This window comes from Canis lupus, chromosome 10 (genome assembly GCF_003254725.2).
Source record: "Canis lupus dingo isolate Sandy chromosome 10, ASM325472v2, whole genome shotgun sequence".
Classification (NCBI taxonomy): domain Eukaryota; kingdom Metazoa; phylum Chordata; class Mammalia; order Carnivora; family Canidae; genus Canis; species Canis lupus.
The window spans coordinates 12,642,185-12,669,840 of record NC_064252.1 but is presented as its reverse complement, the minus strand read 5'-3'; the positions used below and the strand labels follow the sequence as shown (position 1 = coordinate 12,669,840).

Here is a 27,656-nt window from a genome sequence, read left to right as displayed (position 1 = left end):
TTTTTGTAGAGCAGGGGATGGTGATGAGATGGAAAGAGTTAAAATGGTTAGAAAGGGAACAGGGCTCTTCATAACTTCAGCATATTTAACTAATTGGGCTCAAATATCACACCATGTTCTTTGGATGGTTCTGTGTCTCTTCCAAGCTTCCTTTCATTATTTCAATGGGAGTGTGTTTTCTTCCCTGAGCCATGTGAAAGTAAAAGAAAGGAAGCAAAGTATGACATTTTGGCATTGTCAGCCTTGGGATTTTAAATAACATGTGTTGAAAATGAAAATATTCATTTGAAATGATAGCAATAGCAAAAGATAAGTAAGCCTTGGGTTGTGACTTGGCTGATTTGTGGGTGGGTTGGTTTGTTTTATTTTGTTTTGTTTTCTGATGGCCCTTATAATTTGCTACATAGTGCCTTATGAGTATCTCCTCTTCCAGAGGGGTTTCAGATTGTCCATGTCCATAAACAAGAGTGCCTTTCCAAAAATAAGAGAGTGGTCGTGGGTTTGTGCGATGGGACCAACCAGAACCAGCAGTGGATGTGGACTGAGGATGGAAAACTGCTTCATGTTAAATCGGCTCTGTGCCTGGGCATCTCCAATTCTTCTCGAGGCCCTTCCCTATCAGCTCTCTCTACCCAATGCTCCCAGGCCCCCCGATGGACTTGCCATGAGCAAGAAGGGTTCCTTGAGGTGGAAAATACCTCTCTCTTTCTCAAGAAACAAGGCTCCAAGGTAGTGGTCAAGAAGGACAGGAAATACCTCCATAGCTGGATGAAAATAGAGATCAACCAGCAGGGAAAACCGGTCAATGGGAGCCTCTGCTTAAAAAAAGGTGAGCTGTCCTTTTTAGAAATGATTCTGAATGTTCTGCTCAGTGTTATGTTGGTTGGTTGGTTGGTTGGTTGGTTGGTTGTTTGGTTTCACATTAAAGAGATGTCTGCTTACCTCAACACAATGCCTCTGGAAGACTCATAAGCTATTGGAAATGGATCGTGTGGCTCCTACTGATGTCGAAAACTTCATTATCCTCATTGAATAAGACCAACATCTTTCCTTTTTACCTCTTGCTTTTCCTTCTTTTCTTTCCTTCTTTTATTAATTAAACGAATATTTCTTGGGTTTCTCTTTTGTGCCACCCTGTAGGCACTCCCTGTAGGCACTTTGGTGAAGTACCATTGGATGTAGCAATACAAATAGGCCTAAGCACAGCATACATAGGTAAGGACTAAAGCCAATGATGAGGAAATTATTCATTTTGCTAATGTAGAAACTTCTATTTGCTGGTGTAGAAACTTCTATTCTCTGATTAGGAGGAACTAGTAGAGCATCAGAATGGTGTTTGAGAAGACTGGAAAGATGGGAAAATACATTGCACCTTTGCACATCTCTTGTACTAATATTTAGAGGTACAAGAGGTCACATACTTTTGAAATGGTAAGAACCAATGCGTAGCCACAGGGTTTCCTAATTTGTTGACCTTTGATGGATATACTCTAGATGACAGGTAAAAACTTGTATATATATGCAGAAATTCCTGGTGCAGCACACAGTTGTGCTGGGGATTTTATTTATGGGTATAACTTCATTCTCTATTTTACTTAGTCATTTTATTGTTTATTTATTCCTGTAGTAGAGATTTGCATTAGGAGATCATGAAAGATAAAACTTATAGAATCATTGTTAGAAATGGGCCTTACAAATCACTGGAGATGTTATCTAGAAATGATGCCCATCATTAAGGACACTGAAATTTTATCCCAGATTTATTGGTGGCAGAGGTCTGATTAGTACCCAGATGTCTTAATTCCTTATCCAGTGTACATTCCATTATATAGTGTTATCCAAATGCTTAGCCACAGACATTTGCCCAATTAACTACATAAGAATCACCTAGGGGGAGGGAAAGAAATCTTTGCCATCATTTCTTCTCTCCTACCACCTTCAAGATTCAGTTTCAAGAAATTTGGGTGAATAGCTGATTTTTTAAAAAACCTCCCTGGATAATTTTGATCTATATATAACCTTGTTTGGGGATCACCATTCACTGTACTTTTTTTATTTTTATTTTTATTTTAAGATTTTATTTATTTATTCATGGGAGACACAGAGAGAGAGGCAAAGACCAGGCAGAGGGAAAAGCAGGCTCCATGCAGGGAGCCTGACACAGGACTCGATCCTGGGACTCCAGGGTCACGCCCTGGACCAAAGACAGGCACTGAACCGCTGAGCTACCGGGGCTGCCCTTCACTGTACTTTTAAATCCTTTTATTAGGTGTTCAGTGTTGAGGTTTATATGAGTCTTTTCACTATGCTGATCCTTGGACAGTTTTCTGTCATTCACTTATTTCATAAATTCAATAAGTATTTAATTAGATGCTGGTTAAGTACAGTAGACTCTTCTACAAAAGAAATTGAATGTTACACTTCTGAGCTTATAAAACTTCTGACTATGAAAGTAAGATAAAAATTATAAAAGTTGATTAGAAAATTCAACTTTGGGCACCTGGGTGGCTCCATGGCTGAGCATCTGCCTTTGGCTCAGGTCATGATCCCAGGGTCCTGGGATCAAATCCCCCATCAGGCTCCCTCTGGGGAGCTTCTCTCTCTGCCTGTGTCTCTGCCTCTTTGTCTCTCATCAATAAATAAATAAAATCTAAAAAAAGAAAGAAAATTCAACTTGATCAGAGAACATACAGCATATAATGCCAGTTTGAACATTTATTTTCCTGTAGTTCATTGAGCAAGGCCTGTCCCAAAAAAACACAGGACCATTATAAATAAATATTCCTATTGTACCATCCAACACAAGAAGTTAGATTCTTCCTCAGCCCCCAATAAAACCCTATTTAGCAGAATATTCTTTCACTGGAACTTTAAAAAAAATAGATATGGATCAACAGAGAGTTGTTTAAGATAGAAGATAATAAAAGGAAAAATGATTTCCTTTGACCTTCATGCAGAACAGGTCCAATGATGGACTTTACTTCAAAAGTGGGTGGATGAAATAGTACCTCTGAACGTGCTGTATCCAAAACATGCCCAACAATGTGGGCTGGAAGAAAAATGGATTTCTAGAAAAAAAGCAGAATGAAAATTTGCACAATTGTGGTACCAAAAGATCTAATATTTGAATACACATGTATGATACATAGTTTGTCTTCACACAATTATAAGCTAACAGATATTTTTCTGATCTGTCTCAAACTTACCACTGATTAGAGATACAGAATGATATTGGTTGACCCGTAGCATGAAAGCTCACTGATGTGCTAGAGAATCCATTGTTAAAAATTAAATGGCATTCAGATATATCCCATGAATGACTCCAAATGTCCTTTTTTAAAGAGCAGATAACTAAATATGATAATCTGGTAACACAATTATGTATATTGTTCATTCATAGGATATGAATTTTTTAAATTAAATTCTTCAGTAAAAGCATATCTCTGAAGGTCAAAATCTGAACTATTGGCTTCGGAAAAGAAACATTCATGACATCATTCAAGTACCTAAGTAATCTTTCTCTAACACCTAATATGTGCCAGAGCTTGTGCTCTATGGGACCAACACCAATGATTCTCAACCCAAGCATCACACAAGAATCACAGCAGGAGCTTTGAAATAATACTGATTCCCAGGCTTCATCCTCCAAGCCAATTAAAGTAGACATTTTTTGAATGCTTCCAAGATGATTCTAATGTGCAGCCAAGGTTGAGAATCACTAATTATGTCTTGCTCTTTATGGTATCAGAGAAGCCAGATGTGTATGTAATTACAATAGAGTGCAAATTTTAAAAAGTACCCCTTTCTCTAATATATGTTCTTGCCAGTATGTCACCGTAAGCAATTGGGTTAAAATTTTTTTTCAAAGATCATTTCAAATTTGCGTATTTTTTTACACAATCCTTTCAGTGTCCACTGGATTCCGTCATAATTTAGCTCTGCTCCATTCTCAGGAAGCCACATTTTTTTTCTTCTTTTTCCCCTCCTTTATTCTAAGTCCCTCTATTACAGGGTGAATTGAGGAGGAACCTCAATTCCAAAGTGGATTAAAATCCAGTGCAAAAATTAGTGTGTTTTTTGAGAGGAGGATCTATATAAGAGTTATGGTTTCTCAAATAATCACTACAGTGATTTTCATTAGGAGAGGAATGTAAAATGGGCTTTTTTTTTCATCTAGCTTATATTTATTTGAAACAACCATTTCATAGGATAAATAGAATACAGAGATTGTGTAGAACCAGGGTCACCTGTACATTACAGACGGCCAAAATTTTTAAAAGATAGGACTGAGATTTCTTTCTGAATTCAAAATTTATCATTAAAGAGTACACTGCATGCCTTCATTTCGGGCAAAACAAGGGCGGACCGCCTAGACAGACTCTTTAAAAGAGTAATCAACCTTTGCCCCAAATTGTTGGGCTCCCTGCTCAGCGGGAAGCCTGCTTCTCCCTCCCTCTAGCCGCCTCCACCCTCCGCTCTCTCTCTCTCTTGCTCTTTATCTCAAATAAATAAATAAAATCTTTAAAAGAAAAAAAAATCAACCTTTTATAATCAATTTATAAAATTAGACCTTTATAGTTATCATTCTGAGTCAGAAGAGTAATAATAAAAACATTGTCTCCAAAATGCCAACATAACTGGCTAAAAAGTGAAAAAATTCATTCTCTCCTTATATTCTTTTGTCAGTCAAGTGCCAGATATCCAGCTCCTTGGAAACAATTACACCTTTAGCAATGTATCAATAAAACAAAAAAGTGACTGATGGACTTTCTCAATTTTTCTTCATTCGTATCAGTGTTACAATGTACAGCAACATCCTTGGAGTCACTGTATTAAGTGTATAATTTTTAGAAATCTGTTGTATATAATGTTGGGGTCTAGTTCTACAAAATAACACAAAGCAGATATCAATAATGCAAGAAGAATCAGGAAAAACCAAATTCTGGTCTGTTCAATAATATTGCAATTTTATTTTATTTTATTAAGATTTTATTTATGTATTCATGAGAGACACTGAAAGAGAGGCAGAGACACAGGAGAAGCAGACTCCCTGCAGGGAACCCGATGCAGAACTTGATCCCAGGATCCCAGGATCACGCCTTGGGCTGAAGGCAGATGCTCAACCTGCTGAGCCCCCCAGGCGCCCCAATACTGCAATTTTATAGACTCACACATTTAACTTTTTAAAAAAGATTATTACTTTAGGAATAAAAATGCAGTCTGAGGCCCAAATCTCTCATTGACAAACTCCCTAAACGTGGTAATTCTAGATCTTCCAGATGAAGGGTGCAAAATTCCAGCCATCACTTGGATACTTTTTCCGAAAGATGAGAGTCTCCCTACTTAAAACAGTTGGATGGCTATCTAAAATAGTTGCTTTCCGGGCACCTGGGTGGCTCCGTTTGTTAAGCATCAGACTCTTGCTTTCGGCTCAGGTCGTGAGCCAGGCCTGAGTTCTCAGGGCTCCCTGCTGGGCGGGGAGTCTGCTTGTCTTCCTCTCCCTCTGCCCTTCCCCCTGCTTCGTCATGTGCTCTCTCTCTCTCTCTCTCTTAAGTAAATAAATAAATCTTTTTTAAAAAAATGAATAGTTACTTTCACTCTGATGTTTCATAGTGTCTGGAGAACAACACTGTGCGTAAGATGTCAGCTAACCCATCAACACTTATTTAGCATCTGCTATAGATTCACTCATTCAAATCTTATATTCACCTATAAGGGCAGGAAAATTTTTTCAGACATATTTTCAGATATCCCTACCATGACTGAGCGAGTGAAATCACTTAAAGAGATTTCGCTGCCGAAGTAAGTCATATTGCTGCCAGACTTGCTATAACTGCGAATAAAATAATTGTCTAATTATAGAAATTAGGGTGAGGAAATAAAATGTATTAAGCACTGTAATAGGTAGGCAATCATATATACTCTTGGGAGACAGGGATTTAATAGAAGCTGTTTCGTGATGGTAGGAATGCTTGTAAATACAGAGAGCTTAAGGGGACAAACCAAACAAGTGTCTTTTGTACATTCAGACCCTATTTTGACCAAACTGGCTGTCAGAGCCATTTTAGGGTTTGTTTTCTCTCTGTATGGTTTTAAAGGGGCCTCGCTATTGACCATTGATTTATGTATTCATTGGAAATCATATGATCATTGATTACTGATATATGACTCATGTGATCATTGAAAAATATCTCACATAGCATCCAGAGCCCCCCAACCATTTTCAGCCTGTCACATGTCAATGAATTTATCAGGGCGTACCCATAGCTACCTGTGACCTTCATGGGCCCTGGGCACTTATGTGTCTGTGGGCCCCTTCTTCCATTAAAATTTTAATTAATTAATTAATTAGATTTTCAGAGCCCTCCAAATCCTCATTTTTTTCCCTATTGTGTGAAAAAATCATTAATGTTTTCTTGGACTCTGAAAGTTTTTTGGTGTATTTTTTTTTAATTTTCAAAGAAATTAAATGATCTTGTAGGCCCTATAATATCATGAGCCCTAGGTGCTTTGTCTATTGTGCCTAATGGACAAGTCAGCTGTGGGCACCCAGAGTTATTCACCCACTCTCCATCCCCCTTTTCCTGACCTGCCTCAGCATCCCTCTCCTACAGCCTGGTAGGGATGAATTTAAAAGCCATTCTTTTTCCTCCACCCAGCCTGGTTTCCTTCTACCCACTATCTAATACACATACGTGTCCCAAAAGAAAACATGGGACATTGGGATGAACCAGGCACATCTTCCTAATGCAACTCATAGTATAGTAGTTGAGTAATCATTAGGCATTTAAAAAGTATTGCTTTCATGAGTTTTTCATTTATTTTTCTCACTTAAATTTTTTTACTGTGCTCTGCTTTGATGTTTTCCTATCCCTTGTTAACTTCCATTTGTTAATTTAATTTATTTCTAATCTTGGATCTTTTTTAAGTCTGTTAAAAAGCTTTTGACCTCTGAAATTCCTATGACTTCTGATTTCTTGGTTATGTGTCCCGCTGTTTGCAAATTCTCCATCTTTTCACAAACTTTTTACCTCCTTGTTCACTTTCTCAAATTTTAGGTATGCCTTTTTTATGTACATACCTTTATTTTATTGATTACATTTTCTGAAGTGTTATTCCTCTTACCATTTCTAGAAATTATTTAGACTATAATAATTCAGATCCCTTTCACTGTATGTTTATTCCAGCCCCATCTTGTTTAATATAGTTAATGTATTATATGTATACATAAATCATCCTTTTTCTAAAGTATCTTCTATTTCATTTGTTATATCTTTTCTACATTATTTCCTCGCTTTTGAAAGGCATATTATATTTGGCATCTTCCTACAGAAAAGCAAGTCCCAATATAGTTGAAATTTTCTGTCTCCAAAATGAGTTCTGTTCAAATTATTCTGTTTTCAACATGTTTGAAAGTTATTTGTATCATGTAGGGGAGGGGAACTAAGAAATTGTGTATTTTTATCATTACATAAAAATCACATTTCCATTATTGATCATATCTGAGCTAATTAATAGACTAGCTAATAAACTAAAATACATGTTGTTCTTTAAAAACACATATTCAAAATATGGTCCTGATATGGTGCAGTCATTGCAAACCATCTTACAGATGAGCTGTTTACAACTTACGTGCTAAAATCGTTTAAATTGGACCCAGCATGGTGGGCCTTATCTTGAATTGTGTTCTAAGAGGAATTATGTATAATGTGGAAACAATGTGGTAGCAATGGTACAATAAAGCTTTTTAAAAATAGCTTCAACATATTGTTCCATTGTGTAAGAACTTTTCCTTGCATTTTTCAAAACACATCTTGCTCTATCATGAACTGTAAAATGTATATACCTTTTTAAAGAACATCAGAAGAATTTCTAGATGCCAACACATCCAAAGATCTACTATTTTTATTTTTATTTATTTATTTATTTTTTAGATCTACTATTTTTAATATAATTTCATAGAACTCATTTCAACAGAGTTTAGGAGATGGAAAGATTAACATATTTTGATCGTCTTACATATTTCTGTAATGGATTTTCTCTCCTCCCATTTACCTTAAATTCCTTCAATACCCACACAAAGGCTGATATCAGTTTTGCTCACATTGTGTATATGGATAAAAACTTATGGTTAGATATATATTACAATCACTGAGAAACTTGTTAGACATGCAGGTGCTGGGTCCCACACCAAATCTCCTAGTAAAGGGCCTAGCCTTCAGTATTCTAAAAAGCTCCAAAGGGAATTCTGATGCCTACCAGAGTTTGCCTTAAAACGCAGAAAATTTGGAAATTGAATGTTAAGACTAAAGTTTCTTTCCTGCTTCTTAAATAGCACAAGTTAAAAACACAGTCATCAAATGAAAGGGTGCTGGCCTTGGATATTCTGTAGGTTTTCTTTGGAAAAAAGGTAGTGGCCTAAAATGGAAAATGGACTTGTTTCATTTGGAATGTTTTAAAAATACATTTAGAAGTTTAATTAAAGACAATTACAGAAGTTGGAAATTTTTTTCCATAAGATGTTCCAAAGCAACATGAAATGGTAATAAGCTATGTTATTCACAGAAGAAATCTCAAGAGTGTTTTCATCATTTATCTAATTTTGAGACAGTCCTGTATTTAATTAATATATGTAATTAATCATGCAAGTTGACTAATAGAAAAAGTTCCTAGGATAAGAACTTACCAACAACTCCTCAGTGAAGAGGAATCAGCATAGGTTGACATGCTATGACACATAATTGCATGCTACGTATTTGGAAGCTTGTTTTTGTCCTAACCCCACCATTAAATTTTTTTTGAGGGTCTGAGAGCTACAATTGTCATAGGTGGTAGTCAACTCAGAGGATCAGCATTGGCCAAAGCCCAAAATAACCAAAATACTAATCACCACATACAGAAATTTTTACATCTCAACAACAGACAAATGTCCACTTGAAGGAACATTCTAGCATCTAACTGACTGCTTTTTAGACTTTATTATAAAGGACTATTGCTACTAGAACAAGTGGGTTTGTCACGTAGAAATCCCAGGGATAAGTAAGTCTATGTTCAGAGTGGTGACGTGGACGCAGTGGCAGTGGTAGTGGCGCAGGATTCAGAAGGAAAAAAACAAACAGAAACTAACAGGAATGTCCAAAACTTTATCCAAGTCTGGGTCTAGTAGATGTACAGGTAGGGTTGTCAGATATAATACAGAACATTCAATTACACTGGAATTTCAGATGAATAACAAACTTTTAGTATAAGTGTATTCCCAATAGCATCTGTAATATAACCTTTGCAATATTGTATATTTGAGATATGCTAAATATTCTAAATTAAGAGTTCTTTATCTGAAACTCCAATTTAACTGGGCATCATGTACTTTTATTTGCTAAATCTGGCAACCCCACATACAGGGTACTTTGGACAACTTTCCACATTTCAAGGAAAGGATGCTTGATAGTCATTATTTCATTAACCTTTAAGAGAACTGCTGATATTTATTTACCTCTTACTAAATTTTAAAAATACTTTTTCCGTTTTCATCCTCTTTTTGTGCTTAATCCCTCCTCTTCTTTATATACATTATCATATAAAATATGTCAGTATCACATAAAATGTCAGTTGACATTGGAATGGGAATATATGAGATTCAAAAGAGGGCTCAGTGAAGTGGACTTGAATAGTGAAAATGTGAAGATTAATAGCCTCTTCCTGGGACCTTCACCAGCACATAGTAGTTGCTTAAGAAATAGTTGGTTGTGGGTCGAATGGGTGGCACAGTCGGTTAAGCATCTGACTCTTGGTTTTGGCTCAGGTCATGATCTCAGGGTCATGAGATGCAGCCCCATGTCAGGTCCGTGCTCAGGGCAGAGTCCGCTTGAGATTCTCTCTCTCTCTCTCCCTCTTCCTCTGCCCCTCCTCCATGCTCTCTCTCAGCCTCTCTACAAGAAATAAATGAATGGGAAAAAAAGTTGGTTGAATGAACCACTAAAGGAGTAGGAAAAATAAAATACTTTTTCTTCCAGTTTTTAAACCAGAAACTTTTCAAAGTTATAGTCAACTAATTGGGCAGGATTTTATATCCCAGGAAACTCTGACGCATAACAGAGTTGTTAGAGGTATCTAAACATATCCCCTCGGCCCATAATTTACAGACCTTTCCAGTGCTTCATATTATGCAGTTGTTCTCTAGGTTTTGTTACACAATGCATGGTCCAAAAACCATCAGCACCAGCAATGGCATCTCCCGAGGGCTTGTAGGAGTGACCGCTGTGACAATCTTTGCTGAGTCAGAAGTGGTGTGGTTAGCGAGATCCCCAACAGATGGGGAGCACATTTTAAAATGATGGCTAGGTGAACCTAATTCATAAACCAATCATTTTTAAGTATGGGCAATCCAGCCTTGCAAAGTAAAGCTATCAATTAATCCCACCAGCTCCTAAGTTTTAAACCAATTGACTAGCCTTCCAAAGACAGGGCACTTAGAAACTATAACCATCCCGGGATTTGGTACTCACACAAGTAGGGACAGAACCAGTTTACACTGAAGTAAAAGAAAGTCATTGCTTTCCTGGGAATCATCAATCTTCATGACGAAGTTCGGTAAGTTGTTAGCTGTGATTCTCAACCTGGTATTTTGTTTAATGAGCCCTTTGAGGAGTTGAACGAAAGTTCCCCACAGAACACAAGGTTTACATGGAAATATATTCAGGACTTGCATCAAGTTTTTTGAGATTCATGGACCCCCAGAAGCCAGTTTGGTGACTCTCTAAATGCTCATAAATTCTGTCTTCCACACGGAGCTGAGGATTTCTGGTAGCAGTTTCCACATCTCCCCAGACCCTCTGATATCAATAGATGGGTAAATGATGGGTGGATTGAACAGGGCCAATTAGCATCGTCACACTCCAGGATCTTTGATGTTTCATACAACTGAAGCTCATCCACGTGCCTGTGATGAAAGATGTCTTCTTTTTCTAAAGTCAAATTGCTTTTATGTGAGGAATCCACAAAACATGAAGGTAATTTTAGCAACTGTCCTTTCTTTACCTCAGCTGGCCTGGGAGCAGAAGTTTCAGTAAGGAGCACTAGAAACACGGCTCCACCCCAAAACCCCACTACTCTTAATGCAGTTCCATATAGCCCGGAACACCTTCTTAGGAACACCACAGAGGCCTTCACCAGGAGCACAACAGAACGTTACAGCCACAGCAGCAGACAGAGTCAGCACCCCCATCTGCAGATGACTGGAACGACAGAGACATCTTGGGTCCCCTGGACGACTCAACCCTTCCCCAGCACCACTGAACAGGTAAGGGGAGAGCGGGTGTGGAGTGTGACTTGGAAGGGTCTCAGAAAGCCCATTGCTTGAGAACATTCGCTCTGCTGGAAATGCCACTACCCACATGTGTGGTTAGGGAGCCTGTGTCCCAGCTGCTAACTCTGCACAAACGCATTTTGTGTGATGAAAAACTCTTTGAGATGGACCTAAAAGCCCTAAATCTTTATAAGGTAAAGATAATTTGGCTATGATGTCAAAACACCCTCCTGCAGGTTGGTCACATTTCTGAACCAAAGTCAGGGTCCATAGTCTTGTGCTTAACCTTGCACCAGGATATAGGAATGGAAACCCTGAAGATTCCCCTGCGTAGACGTCATAATCGATGCTCATAAGGGAGTGGAAAGAGTCACAAAGCAATGGAAGATTCTGGAATCTATAATCTGTGAATATGGTCAAATAAGTGAAGGCGCTTAACAGTTCCACAGCAGCCCCCACAGAGTGACAGGAGTCAGATGGCCAGGGGGCGGCGACCGTGCGGTCGTACAGTCTGCTCACGTCGTGTTGTAGTTTGAAGTGTCCATCCCTTCAGTTCTGCTTACCTCCCACGGTTTTAGGCCTCTGTTTGGGGCCATCGTAGTGCAATTACAGAAGTGTAACCCGCAAAGGCGGATCAAAACTGCTGCTTCATTTGGCAGTGTTTAGCCGGCTTCTAATAAACAAACCAAATAATGGAAAGAAGGTAAAAGCCCAACACTAGGTGTGTGACTTAACACCTATTTGGGGCTTTGCTTTCTTTCGCATTGTGCAGAATTTAATGTTGCATCTGGTCCCCGGCTAGTAGGGACACACTTCATAGTTGATCACAAAGCAAACATAACCCTTTGGAACTTTGTTTTTATATTCATTTTTCCTTTACTATAAATCGTCCTTGCAAACAGGTGCTTCCCTTGCCTCTGAGTAGAATTTAGGAAAGCCTCATGACCTCTCTGGATGCTCTTTATACCACTTTAAAACTCAACACTCATTCTCAACCCATGAATAAAGATATTCGTTTCAGGAAGTAACCCACACTGTAAATTCAATTTAAATGTGAGCTTGTCCTCTCTTATCATCCCTTCCCTTTAGGCTTGAAGTAGGGAAAGGGGGCTTGTCCAAAATCTCCCACTTCCCACCTAGCTTTTTACCCACCTCTCCTAGTTGGATCATTATGGTTCCAAACCTGTCAGGGCTTGGAAAGTGGGGAGGGAAAACAGGAAATGAGAGCAGGAGAGCTGGTACTTGAGATTGCCATCAGGAGTTGGCACAGGACTCGCCCTAAATCTCCAACTCCTGAGTCCTTCTAATCATGGACCTGAGTGAGATTTGACACTTATTTTGAAATTGAACACTTTTTCGTGGAGCACCTTCTTGTTTAGGCTGAAAGCATCTCAGCCAAAATGTCATCTAACACTAGTTTGCTAAGAGCATTCACTTACATTTGAAAAAAAGTGTGTGTGTGTGTGTGTGTGTATATATATATATATATATATAATGTATATATTTGTGATATTATGACATATATATATATATATACCAAGTATGTCAAATAAGAAAGTGGTATAAAGAGCATCCAGAGAGGTCATGAGGCCTTCCTAAATTCTAATATATATATATATATATGTATATATATATATATACACATATATGTGTGTATATATATAACTTCTTTCACAACTAATACACAAAAACTTAAGTGTATATTTTAAGTATATAGCATATATTATATACATACATACCAGTACCGAAAAAGAAATAAGCATAGATTGTACCGATATACCATATGTATCATATACTATAGTGATATTCATACTACACTATAGTATGTCAAATAAGAAATATGCTGAAAGTATAATGAGAACTTATCTGCCTGAATATTCAAGAACTAATTGCCTTTTAGCAAAAATATTTTCCCATTTTTGCTCACATTTGACCATTGTGAAACAAACATAGAGAGAGCCCCCAGAGGTGGCCAGGCTCTACTGGGATGAGACAAAGACACCCAATTCCATGCTGAAGGCACACTAGCCTTTGGGCCAACCCAGGGCTGTGTTACAGAGCTCACACAACCCAACGCCAGAGTTGGATTTGCAGGCTCAGGTCATGGTAAAGACAGAGCAGGGTGTGTTTTGGTGTTTGTTTCTTAGTCTTTTCCCAAAGTGAAATCCACTGCAATGTTTATGAGCGCCCAGATGCAGCACCAGAATGAGTACGTATCGAGTAGTCATCAAGTCATGACTCATGTCCCAGCTTTTCCTTGAAACTCAGACACAATCTTAACTATGTCTTGGGAAGCTGAGTGTATAAAAGCTATGGTCCTTCCAAAGGCAGCTTCTAAAATTGCGATTTCCATGACTCTAATGCTTTAGTCAAGGCATCTCTGCTAGACCATCATTTGATTTAGCATGAGGTTTACTCTATAAGTCAATTATAAATAGCTGTAGTTTGATATTTTGAAAGAAAAGGTTACTTGGGAGGAAAAAATGCCTGTCCTTTGAAAGTAATTTTGAAAAGTAGTCTATCTTAATACCTAGAAGAGCATAAGAGAGAAATAAAATCAACTCGATTGCTTGGAATTCGGTAAAAAAGAAATTCTTTGTGTGTCAGTTGTCTTCTTCATCAGATAGCACCTGGTCTGTGATGAATTTGGATTGGCTTAGTATAACTGGGCTGCGAAGTGAGGTGGTCTGTTTTCAGATGATGACAGGAAAAGTCCAAATGTGAGGATGGGGACTGCATTTATTGAACTCTGCATCTCCGAATCTGAACATAATGCTTAATACATTATAAAGTTGTGTAGAAAGGAAAATAAAGGTGTATGATGGAGTGAAGAAAAATAGAGGGGGAGTGGAATGGCATGAAGTGCAGTGGAGTGGAATGAAGAGGAATGGAATGGTTTGGAAGCATATAAGAAAGTTTGAGACTGCAGCTAAGGCATGGGATTATATTCATTTGGTTTGATTGTTTATTATGAGTAGGACACAATTACCACACATTTCAGATGGATTGGTATTATAAATTCAGTGGTTTTTGTTCTTTGATGGAATGGAGAAGAGTGGAATGAAACGGAAAGGAGAGGAGTGGAGTGGAGTGGAGCAGAGTGCAGGGAAATAGAATGGGGAAAATGTCATGGAGTGCTGGATAAATGAGTCGATTGAGGTGGTATGGAAGTGGGTGGAATTGTTGACACTTGGCCAGAAAATGACCCATGACCCATCTACTGTCAGTGTCAAGATATGATGGTCATGTTGAAGAGCCTCGTACTTTTTTATTGCCTTAGTGTTGTAAAGTTTGTGTGTATCTAGGGCTTAATATGTTTAATACTTTAGTGTTTCATTCAGGGGCTAAGTCTCCAGTCCTTTTTCTCACTTCTGAATCCCTCCATTTCATCTCTTAATCACCCTTCAACCTCTCCTCCCCCTAAAAAATATTATAAGAAAATAAAGGGAATGAGGCATTGATGATTGTTCAATTTAATAACTTCAGAAAAGTGTTCATCAAGTCAACAGACATTTCTTGAGGACCTAACTAGTGTCAGAACAGAGTGGTTGAGAACTCAGTCTTTGAGGTCAATCCCCTAACTCTGCCTCTTACTAGCTACTGACCTGGCAAGTTACTTAAACTCTCTGAGCCTCAGTTTCCTCATCTATAAAATGGAACCTCTACCTCCAAGAGCTGTTGCAAGGATTGGGAGAGATAATACATGTAAAATACTTACTACAGCACTTGGTCTTTAGTAAACATTTCAGAAATAATAGCTGTTATTTCTATCTTTCACTGAGACACAAAGAGAAATGACAAAAATTGTTGCCCTGAAGGAACGCACTATCTGCTGTGGTGTTGAGGGAAATAGAAACTTACGTAGGCTCTTATGGAATACAAAAGCAAGGTCCCTAACTGGTGTGAAGGTTTCAAGAAGTATCTTCTGGTAAAAGGAATATCTGAAGTAAGCCTAAAGGAGAGCAGAGTAACCCAGGAGAATGGGAAGGAGAGAGGTGAAGGAACTGGGATGGGGTGGAATGGAGAGGTAGAAAGTGATTTCAATTCTTACCTAAAATTTGCATTTTAAAGAAACTTGGGGAGTCTATCACTTTAGTCCAATCTTCTATTCTGTACTCATTTATTCTGTGCCTTCCATTTGCCTGACATTTGGGGGGATGTGGGAATAAGTGATAAATAAAATCCTAGCACGGTGTAGTCAAAATCATTGCATGTCCGCCCAGCACTCTGCTAAGAATGTAGAAAAGACTTCAACAGTATAAGAGCCCTGTAGTCATTCTCCCAAGTACAGAAGTTGAGTGTATATTCGATGAAGATCTCAAAACATATTTTCAAGTGGAGTCTCCATCCAGAACTAGTCATTGGTTCCTACTTGTTATTTTAATTAGTGACACTGTTAAATTACCTGCCATCCCTTTTGCTCCCATTCCATGTAACCTAGGTGGAATTACATGTAATAGGAATTTAGAACACTTACTGTGAAATAGAAATCTAGAGAAGAATAAGAACTGAAATACTAAGATTTCATGCTTGGAAATGCCATGTATGTCATTACTATTAATTACTGCTTATGTAATTAAGCAGTGTTCTAGATCCACAATCAAATGATGGATTGGGGTTGGAACATGAGACTGAGAAGGGGAGTGGGGATGACACGAAACACTTCCAAAGGGAAAGTGGCATGTATTTGTGTCTTTCCCTTTCATCCACGGACTGTGTGAGTTATGAGGAATGAACATGAAGAGACACCGCGCAGTATCTACAAAGAAGAGCATCTAGGAGATAAAAATAATATCTAAGATCTGTATGCCACCAACTATGCTAAGCACTTTCATTTACTCTGGGAGAAGGGTACTTGTATCCATTTTCTGTCACTGTATAACAAACCTCCCCAAAACTTAGTAGTCAAAAAAAAAAAAAAAAAATGGCAGTTTGCTATTTCTCCTGATTCTGTTGGTTAGTTGGGTGGTTCCTCGGGTGCTTTCCCCGGAGCTCACCCTGGCAGGTGCGGGTAGCGTGGAGGGTAAGCTGCCAAAAAGATTCACGATAGCCTGCCTTGCCTGACCAGCAGTGAGTGCTGGCTGCGGGAAGGGGCATCTCGGTGCTTCTCCACATGGCCCCTCTTCCTCTAGCAGGCCCCCCAGCTTCTTCACATGATGCTTCAGGGAGCTCTGCAAGGAGGCAAGGGGGGAGCTACAAGCTCCTGGGGGCCCAGCTGCTGGACTCACACATCACTTCAGCCACATTCTGGTGATCCATGCGGCCAGGCCAGACTTGAAGGCAGGGAAAACAGATATGATGTTTCGATGGGGAGAGCCTCAAAGTCACATAGTCAAGGGCCATGCCTATGGGGTGGGAGGAAACTATGGCCATGAAATTAATCTATCATGGTATTTATTATTCTCGTTGTTGTTGTTGTTGTTTTGGAGATGCCTAGCTTAAGCTTAAAGAGGTTAAGGACTTGCCCAAGGTCAAGGGATTAGAAAACGGCAGAGCAAGAAGAGAGCACGAACACACACACACACACACACACACACACACACATGCACACACACTCCCCTGCACACTCGCTCACTTTATGCTCTTACATAGAGTTCCTGTTAATGAAGCTAGATGCCAAATGACATAATTTGAAGCAATTACAAATTGCTTACAAATTGCAGTAATGCTACTGCAAAGTTGTCCTAATTGAGTCTTTGGGAGCAGAATTTTTTTCCTTACTTTTCCCTTTTCCCCTCATTCTTCACATCCTTGCCTGTCAGTGTAAGGAGCCTGCCTTTGGAAGGCTGTAGACCTGGGTCAGTACATGGCTTCAAAACTAACTCCCTCCTTCTCCCTCCCCTCTCCTCCTCACCCTAGGCATGAATTAAATCAACTAATACCAGTCGCGGGCCTAGTAGTGCTGGAAACCCCTGTGTAGCTATTGATGTTGTCCCTACCGTTATAATAGCATTACTTGGTGCATGTGTGAGTCTTTACAAGGACAAAGTTGGTGAAACCAGAAGCTTGTCTACCATGTGAGTTAGGAAATATCTAGATCAGTTGTTCTCAAAGTACGGACTCCAGACCCACTGAATCAGAAACTCTGGGTGTAGGGCCCAGCAATCTGGGATTTAACAAGCCCTCCAAGTCACACAGATGCACCTGAAATTTAAGAACCATTGACCGAGACAAATCCGGTCCCTGACCAACGATGTCTCCTTCATAGACTTCTCGATGCCTCAGTTTTCCACATTTGATTGCACTTCGGTGCATTGTGTTAAGAGGTGGTGGGCCAGGGTGCTATGAAAGCTAAATAATTGAGGAGCAGAAATTAATTTATCACATTACAGCCTCCTGCTGTTCCTTCACAGAGGGTACATTCCCTAAGGAGTGGGGCCTAGGGGACACCTGGTGGTTCAGTGGTTGAGCATCTGCCTTTGGCCAAGGGTGTGATCCTGGAGACCCGGGATCAAGTCCCACGTCGGTGTCCATGCATGGAGCCTGCTTCTCCCTCTGCCTGTGTCTCTACCCACCCCCCTCCCCCCCGTCTCTCATGAAGAAATAAATAAAATCTTAAAAAAAAAAAAAAAAAAAAAAAAAAAGAAGGAGTGGGGCTTCGGGTGGTTGAGTGGAGCCTGGGCAGATAGGGAACTGCTACTAGACCCTAGGGTCCTTGTGGTGATTAGGAAAGGATGTTTCCAGACACAGAGGTCCACCATGAATGCATAAGACATGGTAGCAGCACACGGGCCGGATTCCAGCCCCAGGCACACTCTCAGCCAGGCACCCCCACATGCCACCCACACAAGGGTAAACTGTGTCTCTGTACACACTCCCTGTGCACTGGCCCAGTTGCAGATGAAGCCAGATGTAGGTGTCAGAAATGTGCCCTGCATAGTCCAGCCATTCGCTCTGGGTTAGTGCACTGGGGGACCGAATGATGAGGGGCAGGGGGAAGAGCCAAATGTGAAGTGGACATTTGGCTCTTCCCCCACAGGGAGAGAGGGGGTGGGCCTTGGACTTCACCTTGGCTTCAAAAGCTGACCAGCCTCTGTCTGTTGGTTGAGTAGTAGACTCTGAAGCCCAGTCTGGCCCCCTCGCAGCCGTGTGACCTTGGGGGGGTGGGTGACACAAGGATGAAGAGCTAAGGCTCCCGTGTTGCAGAAACCTGGTTTAAATCCCGGGGGTGGCGTTTACTAGTTACTCGGCTCTGTTCATAATTGCTTCCTCTGTCTAATGAGGGTAACTGAGGGTCCTCTGCCTCATGATGCAGTTGCAGGGAGTAGGACCTGATTGAGCTGAGAGCCTAGCACCCCGGCTGCCCCCCAGCCGCACAATCAGGGCGGTCACTGCCAGCTCCTGGTCTCTGCTGCAGCCTTCCTGCCCTCGGCCTCACACAGTTGTAAGAAGCAGAAAAGCTCATGTTCTTACCCAAAATCGCTTTCAGGGGGACAACACGTGCAACACAAACTTAAAAAATGTTCCCGATTGTTTCGGATTCTGCTAAATACCCCTGAGTCTTGCTTGGAGGCATCCCCCCTCTGCCCCCCACCCCCCACCTCTACCCTGGGCCTGGGAGAGGAATCGCACTTCCTCAGCTCATGAATAGCCATTGTGGTGCTGCTTGGGCCTCAAGAGTGCTGTGCTTCCTTCCATTTGGCCTTCAAAGAGATCACAGCCCACTGTGAGCCTCCAAGGCAGTAACGAGACAAATGCAGAAAATCCCCACCTCCTCCTACGTCCCTCAATTCCGGGGTAACCTCTGTGATGGTGTCATTTTTTTTATTATATATATATAAATATTTTTTTAATTGGAGTTCAATTTGCCAACATATAGCATATCACCCAGTGCTCATCCCGTCAAGTGCCCCCCTCAGTGCCCGTCACCCAGTCACCCCAACCCTCTGCCCACCTTCCCTTCCACTACCCTTTGGTGTCACTTAAAGTATAGAGGGGAAGTGTCCGCTGCTACCAGTATTCTGTAGCCAGAGCTAAAGATAGGACAATATGCCCCCTTTAATGAGCCAAATACCTAAAGGGAGAAGTGCAAAGATGTAGCAAAAAGCCCCAAAACCAGGAGACAAAAGCCAGAAAACCATCCCCTGATCGTTCTTCATGAACAAGGACTCTTAGGTGGTCTAGTGTGCTTGGGATACGGGACAAGCAGGTCCCGAGAGTGCTGCGAGGGCGGGAAGGCCATTCTAGGAGGAGTATCTCATGGAAGGGGCGGGTTCCCAGAGGCCCTAATTAATAACCAGCATCTCTCAAGCCCAATCCTGACAACGAGCTGCAGTTTTCTCAGTTTGCCCTCTGATGTGGCCTGCCACGTGCCAGCAGCGTAAGATGGTCTGTAATTTACTCCAATTTAAAGTCCTCTGGCTTTAAAATCTCAAGGATCTTTTCTCTTTCTTTTGCTTTTCGTTATGATTTGCATTACTTTGTGTTTTGTGTGCAGCAAAGACGATGTTCACATTTTGTCCCACTGTGAATCACGTGCACATAGAAATGCTGCCCTGAAACAACACGTGGGTCGGGATGGGCTCCCTAAGCGGCCGGGATTTCTCAGGCATGTTGCTTTCCCTGAGCAGATGAGGTTGAGGCGGTGGGGAGATTGGCAAAGAAAGGGGAAGATGGGGCACCTGGGGGGCTCAGAGGTTGAGCGTCTGCCTTCAGCTCAGATCATGACCCCGGGGTCCCGGGATCGAGTCCCGCGTCGGGCTCCCCGCAGGGAGCCTGCTTCTCCCTCTGCCTGTGTCTCTGCCTCTCTCTCTCTCTCTGTGTCTCCCATGAATAAATAAATAAAATCTTCAAAAAAAAAATAGAAAGGGGGAGATGGTGTCACTCGAGAAGGGCGATATGCTGACATGGGAAGTCTGTGGCTCTCAGCCCGGCCTTCCAGGCCCCAGACACACCTGGGCAAGAGTTTTAAAGATACGGATTCTAAAATGCTGCCTCCATCGCCACGGAATCAGCATTTACTGACACAGGCCCTCAGCACCCAGAGGGGGAAAAAGTCCCCACTGATTATAATATGAGATTAGGTTTGTGATCCCTGTGAGAATAACGGAGTAATCAGTTTGTTTGGAGACATATGATCCAAATCTAACAGCAAGGAAATATCCGACAAATGCAAACAGAGGACAATACTAGAGAAAGAACTGACCTGTATCATTCAAAAAGGTCAATGTCATAAGGATCATTTGGAAAGGCTGAGGAATTTTTCCAGATGAAAGAAGATGAAGAGGCTTGACAACGAAATTCAATACAGGATCCTAGGCTGGATCGTCATGTGGGAAAAAAGCAAAAACTGACAAACCAAACAAAAAGCACTAAAAAAGCTTTTATTGAGACAATTAACAAATTTGAAATATCGATTGTGCATTAAAGCATTACATGGTAACAATTTTGAAGTCTCTGGATTTGACAACTTCACGGAGACCACACGCTTAACTCAGGACACGCGCGACTGACCCTGAAAGGCCAGTTCGGGTAAACACAGTATATATGGCGAGAAAGAGATAAAATGAATGTGGCGGGATGTCTAAAAAAAAGGAAAAAACTAACAGCAGTGGAATTAGTGAGTCTGGGTAAGGGCCTCTGGAAGCATCCTATACAATTCTTAAGATGATTAAGTTCGAAAGGAATTAAAAGTCTGCAAAATTAAAAGAGTAGTTCACCTAAGGGCTTTTCGAAGGTGGGGTCCAAGGGCTGCCACTCTTGTTAGGGGAAGAGCAGCGGCTCAGCCTGTCTGTTCAGGACCAGGGGGAGAAGGTAGGGGCAGAGGAAGAGGAATGCAGACAGCCACTGGTAAAGAAATGATGATGAATTTGCAAGAAAGAACAGTAAAGCCAAGAGTCAGAGCTGGAGGATGAGCCTGCTGATGAGTGTGAAGATCAGTGAAAGAGCTCTGCAAACTGCACCTTCCAGCCCTGTGCACAGGGACTGCACACGCCTATCCCACGTGAACAAGCCGTGAACTCCAGGAGCCGTCCTCGTCCTTAAAGATCCTTTCCCTTCTTCCCACACTCTGGGGGAGCTGGCAAAGGAAATCCTCCTTGCTAAATCCAGATGAGATCCCAACAAGGGAAGCTCCTGCTTGGGAGGCCTGTGAGAGGCACCTGTGTGTCCTCAAGCTCTTCCGCCAGGGATTTCTAATAGATGCAGGCCAAGGAGCGCAGCCCGTTGCTAGCTTTACTGGGTGCTTACCCTTTGTCTGGGTGGCTGTGAACATTTGTGTCGGCTCCCTGTCTGGGAGCCTGTCCTTCCTTCCAGTCCAGACCAGCACCGCTGGGGAGAGGATACCAGAAACGTGTGCTTTGCTAAGACTTTTGGCCCTAGTGGCCTGAATCAAGCGACCTCCTGATGATCTGAGGAGCATGAGACCGTCCACAGAGTTGTCAGGGTCTGTCCACTTGGAACAGGGGCCAGTTGGCCCTTAGGTTTTAGGTGTTCTTGGGCTCTGGGATACTAGGGGTTGCAGGTGTGCCCTGGAGAGCTGAAGAATGAGGTTATGCTCCAGATTCACACATACTGAGTCATGCCCCTGCCCAGTGGGGGAGACCTGACCCATCCCTCAGTCACTATGAAGTAGACGTTGAGTCTCTACAAACTGGGGATGTGGTTAGATCATGAAGATACATGGCTCTTTCCTTCACGAGGGTTATAATCTGGTTGACGGTATTATCATTATGTTCTTGAAAAACATGATAAGAACCTTTTTGATCTTCCACTTTGATCACTGTCGGCCCCACCATCCAGGGGCCTCTAGGATGCCCTGCATCTGCCTCCTCCAGCAGAGAAGGGTGAAGCAGGGGTGAGGGGTCACAGGGACCAGGGAAGCAGAATGTGAGCCCAACAAGCCTCCATGTCTTGGTGTTTTTAATGATAAGTCAAAATCCAGATTTTTTAAAAATGTAAAATCTATTTTTCTCAACATACCCACATAAAAAAATAGAATAATTTTAAAAACAATGTGAAGATCACACTATAGAGTCCAGAAAAGGCACATATCCTGGCCAAATAGTGAGCCCTGTGTCTACAACCTTCAGAGAATCTGTGGGAAATAATGTTCTGGCAACGTGATACACAGGAAAAAAAAAAAAAAGAGGACCGACTCCACCCTCCAATCATCACTTTCTAAGAGAGATGAAATAGGTGATCATTTCTTTTTGTTCTGTTCTCCTTTTCCTTAAAGGCCATGTTAGCCACGCTTTGTCTGCCTCCCCGGCTAGGGTCTGGACGTTGGTGGAAATGGGGATCCAGCTCCTGAGGCCGGGGCGGGAGCAGCCAGGCCCACGCAGACCCAGGATGCCTTAGAACCTTGACTCGGAGCATTTGTGAGCAGAGGTTTCCGGGGGTGGGACAGTGGGGACAGAGAGGCAGGAATGAAGATGCAGCAGAAGCCCTGGAGGTCGAAAGGGCGGTTAGTCACACCTTGTTTGAAGTCATTCATCCCGGATGGTTACAAAACTGCGACAAAAGCTATGCAAAGCCCTTTCTTCCAGATTAAAACAAAACAAAACAAAAAACAAAACAAAACAAAAAACAAAAAAAACAAAACAAAACAAAAAAAACCACCCAGGGTGGGGAAAAGGGGTAGAAAGCGGTGTAGAAAAACCTACCAAGAAACCTTAGAGACGCATCTAAGGGAGATGGAGCCTGGTGCTAGAGACGCATCCCACACGCCCACCCCTCCCTTCCAGGACTTAAAAAAAGGAAACGTTGGCAAAGCCACCAACCTGAGTGGCCCTTAAAAGTCTTTTGTGCTCGTCTACCAAAGAGTTTCTCTGGGGTACGAGATGGAAAGCAACAATAATTTGTTATCATTTGGATGTTCTCAGCACAATGTTCTCATCCATGGACTTGTCATGCTCTAGCATTACCCCGGGCTCAGTGTCCACGACATATTGGGATTCATATCCTTTTATCACCACTAATAATCATGGTATCTGACATGCGTTGAGCCCTTTAGCCAAGGACCTTGCATAACATATGACACAGCCCTTGTCGTTTCATCCTTACGACTCCTACCGCCACCCCCTCCACCACCAACTGCCTTTATTATTTCCATTTTCCTGGAGACCTAAGACCTAGGAAGCTTAAGACCTAGGAAGCTGGAAAGATTCCTTAAATACAAATATTTAAGGTACCTTAATACTTAAAAACAATACCTCTAAACCCAGAAGAGGATAGTCAGGGTCCTTTAAAAACAAAAAACTAAGCAATTTCAAATACCTTAAACTTGAATGCCCCACTTTTTAAATGAATGACAGCTGCTAGTGAAAGTGTATCCATGTCTGTCATAATTTACTATTGAGCCAGTTCAAATTAAAACTTAGAAAAGGATTCATTGTCTTATAATCATCTTTAATGGACACGTTCCCTGATGGTGAGGCCTTCTTCTTCCTAACAATATCTGGGGAAACACACACGAGGGCCGTGTGACAAAAAGTACTTCCTTGGAGGAAAAAGCATCAGAATTGACCCTCCGTCTAGTATTTATTAAGTCGGTTGCATGTTGCTCCTGTTTCCTTCAGCATCCACATTTTCTTTTCTTTTCTTTTCTTTTCTTTTCTTTTCTTTTCTTTTTTTTTTTTTTTAATTTATGATAGGCACACAGTGAGAGAGAGAGAGGCAGAGACACAGGCAGAGGGAGAAGCAGGCCCCATGCACCGGGAGCCTGACGTGGGATTCGATCCCGGGTCTCCAGGATCGCGCCCTGGGCCAAAGGCAGGCGCTAAACCGCTGCGCCACCCAGGGATCCCCACATTTTATTTTCATCGAGAAGTTATAAACATCCTATTTGTTCCAAATAAACATAATAGAAACAATATATTTTGTAAAATATAAAAATATGTGTATGTCATATGAAATATATTATTATATATTATATCACCAATTCACTTATTTGACACATTCTAAAATAGTTTAGGACCTTCTAACTCACCTCTTCTTGCAACCAGAGAGCTCAGATTTCAAATTGAAAAGAAAAAGAATAAGGTATTACTAAGTCTCTTGAATAGAAAACGGTATCTGGTGCAGGGTTTATTGAAAACCGGCTACACTGCGGCATTTCTGATCCCTCGGGTTGTGAGCTAGAATTTACATTTCTAGCAACTTCTCAGAGGATGCCCTGCTGTACCTTGAGAGCCAGCATGCCAAAGAATAGGACTTCCTCCCCCCTCTCTCTTTTCCTCCTTTTATCTTCCCTCCCTCTTATATCTTTTCCCACCTCGTTTTCTCCAACATCGGTCTTTGATGCCTTGGCCCTTTCTCCTTTGTTCCTGCTTTTCTTTTCCTCCTTCCCTTCCAAGATGATATGGGGGCATCCAGCAAGAACGTGTTTACAAGGACATAACAGTATTTACTGAGCAGGTACAAAGATTCCTTCCCACCTCCCTCCCTTGCTTCATTCATCCATTCTCTCAACAAATATTTGTTGAAACTCTTTCAAGCCAAGCTCTATGTGAGAAGCCCAAGACCGCCCTAAGGGAATTCCCCATATGCTCAGGAAAGGCAGGCATCACAAGCATACAGGTCATTATATTATTACCAGGTGTCATTAATGCTCGGAATTAAACAAATGGATTACTGAGATGAATAATGATTAAAGGACGCTTTTTCCTTGAGGGGTCAGAAGGGCCCTGGCCCCATAAGGGGGGTCTTTAAGCTGAGACCTAGAGATTGAGAGGAAGATAACCGAGCAGAGACCCTGGGGAGGAGTGCTCCAAGCAGATGGACCGGCAGGTAGAAATGTCAGGGGGGCAGGAAATGTCAGCCCCTGTGTTGGGGTGTCTCCAAATTCGAGGCCCACTGAAAGTGCTCAGTCAATGTTTGCTGAATGAATGAGTAAAAATGATCATCAGACCCAGGCCACCATAGCGTAAGAGACCAGCAGAAGAGAGGCCAGGTTACCAACAGCTTTTTAGGTCACGGGTGAGGAGTTTGAATTAACAACTTCAGCAATCTACTCTGCCCTCCCCACTTCCCCCCCGCCGCACCCGCCACCCCCCCCCCCGACCTTTCCCACACCCAGCTCAAACCCTGATCTGCAGGAGCAGCTCTCAACGTGTGGCCCCCGGACCCCAGATGACCGGTTGTCTCAGTCAACATCTGTGTTCACGAGCTGATAAGAGCCGTGCTTTCATCCATGAATGCGTAATTTATGAATATGTAAATTATCACAATTAATTGCTAGGACAGCTTGTTTAAAAGGCAGCTGTTTGTCCACTCTCCTCTAATCAGAAGCAGCCCCACCCCTTCCTGTGCAGTCTGGGACAGGTTTCCTAGTGGCAAAGAGAGGAGGTCCCAAATTCCTGGAATGCAGTAACCTCCAAAGCATATGCAGTGTCAGGATGCAGGATAAATCGGTTCAAAAGAAGTTGAGGAATTCCAAACAAAGATGAGAACAAAGGAGAAGAATGAATCTATTTATTTATACTTTGTACAGTAGTTTCAAATAAACTCCTCATAGAAGAAAACAATATCTGGCAACTTTCCCCAGGCCCAAACTGCTTTGAATCCATTACAGTTCTAATTCCTTGTATTGATAGAATTGGTTTTTAGAAAAGAAAAATGTAATCAGTAAAAGCCTGAGTTTAAACCTTTCCTCCTTGTCGCATACTATGTGAATCCTAATTAATCCTAACTTCAGATCCACTGATTTGGGGGCAGGAGGGACTCTCCTGTAAGCCTTAAGATTCTCTAGGAAAAAGAATTAGGGGTTACATAACTTTGGAAAAGAAATGTCCCCAATGTCTCCTGGTCCTTTCCTTTATGCGTTGCTATCAGTCTTCATATATATTGATGGTAAAACAAATGATAGCACATGATTTTACTAAGTATGTGTCTCTCTTTGCTAGGTCAAAAATAAAATAATCCTATTTAAAGAAGTCATTCCTTCTTTTCCAAATTCCTCTTTCCAAGGGCAGTAGTAGCAGATCACTACTGATCTACTGATCTGATTAGTAGCAGATCACTAGCAGATTACTAGTCCATGGGTGAGAACGTTGTGCTGAGAATGAGTAAAAATGGGATGATTTTTACTGGATGCACCCCGACACCTGCAGCAGAAGCAGCCCCCCAGCGGATCCTGTCCCCTGTCGACCTGACCCTTCTGTTTCCCAGGAACTCACTTTCCCCTTTCTCCGGGATGGGACTGAATGAATGATAACAAATTATTGTTGCTTTCCATCTCGTACCCCAACCTCTATGTTATGCTAATAACATAGAGTCTGGAAGCCTCTAAACTGTGTAGTAAGGATATTTTGTTATCGTCTTGTTGGATTAGTCCTTCAAATTTTGTCTTTCTTGATGCATTTGCCTGCACCAAAGGAAGGATTGATTGTAGGAAGAATGTTAGACAGTATGGTGAAACTGAAACATAATTTTTAGATTAACTTACAGGGTACAGTAGCTTGTGGCAAAAAAAAATGATGCTTGGCAAAATTTGGAGGAGATAGGACTTACTGAAGATTTTGGTAAAGGACAGAAGAGTATTTGGTATATTTGGATGAGAAGATTTCATATCCGAGCGGCAACTTATGAGAAAATTTTATAAACCTCAATGGATAAGACAAAGCGAAAGATAGGCAGCAGGAGCTAGGAAAGCGCAACGTACTTGGTGGATGAATCTTTTTTTGTTTTTTGTGGATGAATCTTTAAAATTCGTTTAAAAATGTGATCGGGATCCATGCTATTCCCAGACACACCGATATCTGGACAGTATGCAAAAGTTTACATAGGTGCTTTCACACCTGTGAGCTTATTTATTGGTCATAAATAGCTCTGGGAAGTATTTCAAGTGGTATGATTCCAGTTTGACAGCAAGGAAACCACATTGCTTTCTGAATACAGCAAGAAAAGAGAAAGGTAATGTTGAAAAGGAATAAAGCTGCAAAAAGACCTCTGTAAGGGCCGAAGGCTGCCCCCGTAGGTGACAGACGGAGGTGGGGACTGTCTCTGATGCTGCAGAAAGGCGTGCCAGGCTGTGAAAAGCCGTTGAACTTGGGGGCAAAATACGGAGGGGCCACAAAAGCTCTCTTGGAAGCCAAGTCTTTTCCTTGGGCAAGGAAAGAGGAAAAATTGTTTTCCCAGAAATACACACAGTTCAGGTTTGACCTTTGAGTGTTTGCTGACTTGAAAAGGAGATTTGAGATCTCTGGTCTGGCTGCAGACTGAAAGCCCGTAGAATCTCTGGAGAGGTAGAAATTTCATTGTTTTCATTAAAATATTTCTTTAAAACATATTTTCTAAAAGAATTGTGAGAGGAAAATTGTTCCTGAACAATTTTCACCTTTTTTCAGTTTTTCCTCAAATTAGATACAGTTGGTACAGAAGTCGATAGTATAGCTTTATGTCTGATCTGCCT

The 27,656-nt window shown here is 41.5% G+C and overlaps 1 protein-coding gene and 1 long non-coding RNA gene across 2 annotated transcripts in view; one reads left to right on the top strand and one right to left on the bottom strand.

Moving 5' to 3' along the window:
• PTPRB (protein tyrosine phosphatase receptor type B) overlaps positions 1-27,656 on the top strand; it is a 116,491-nt gene that overhangs the window by 989 nt on the left and 87,846 nt on the right. Inside the window, 2 exon segments of the mRNA XM_025476597.3 lie at positions 434-829; positions 11,043-11,299. Of these exon segments, the coding sequence (XP_025332382.3) occupies positions 434-829; positions 11,043-11,299 (653 nt within the window).
• On the bottom strand, positions 9,126-11,624 carry LOC125755897 (uncharacterized). Its single transcript, XR_007413382.1, has 2 exons — positions 10,506-11,624; positions 9,126-9,929 (listed from the first exon to the last, which is right to left on the bottom strand). It is a non-coding gene; the product is annotated as an uncharacterized LOC125755897 (long non-coding RNA).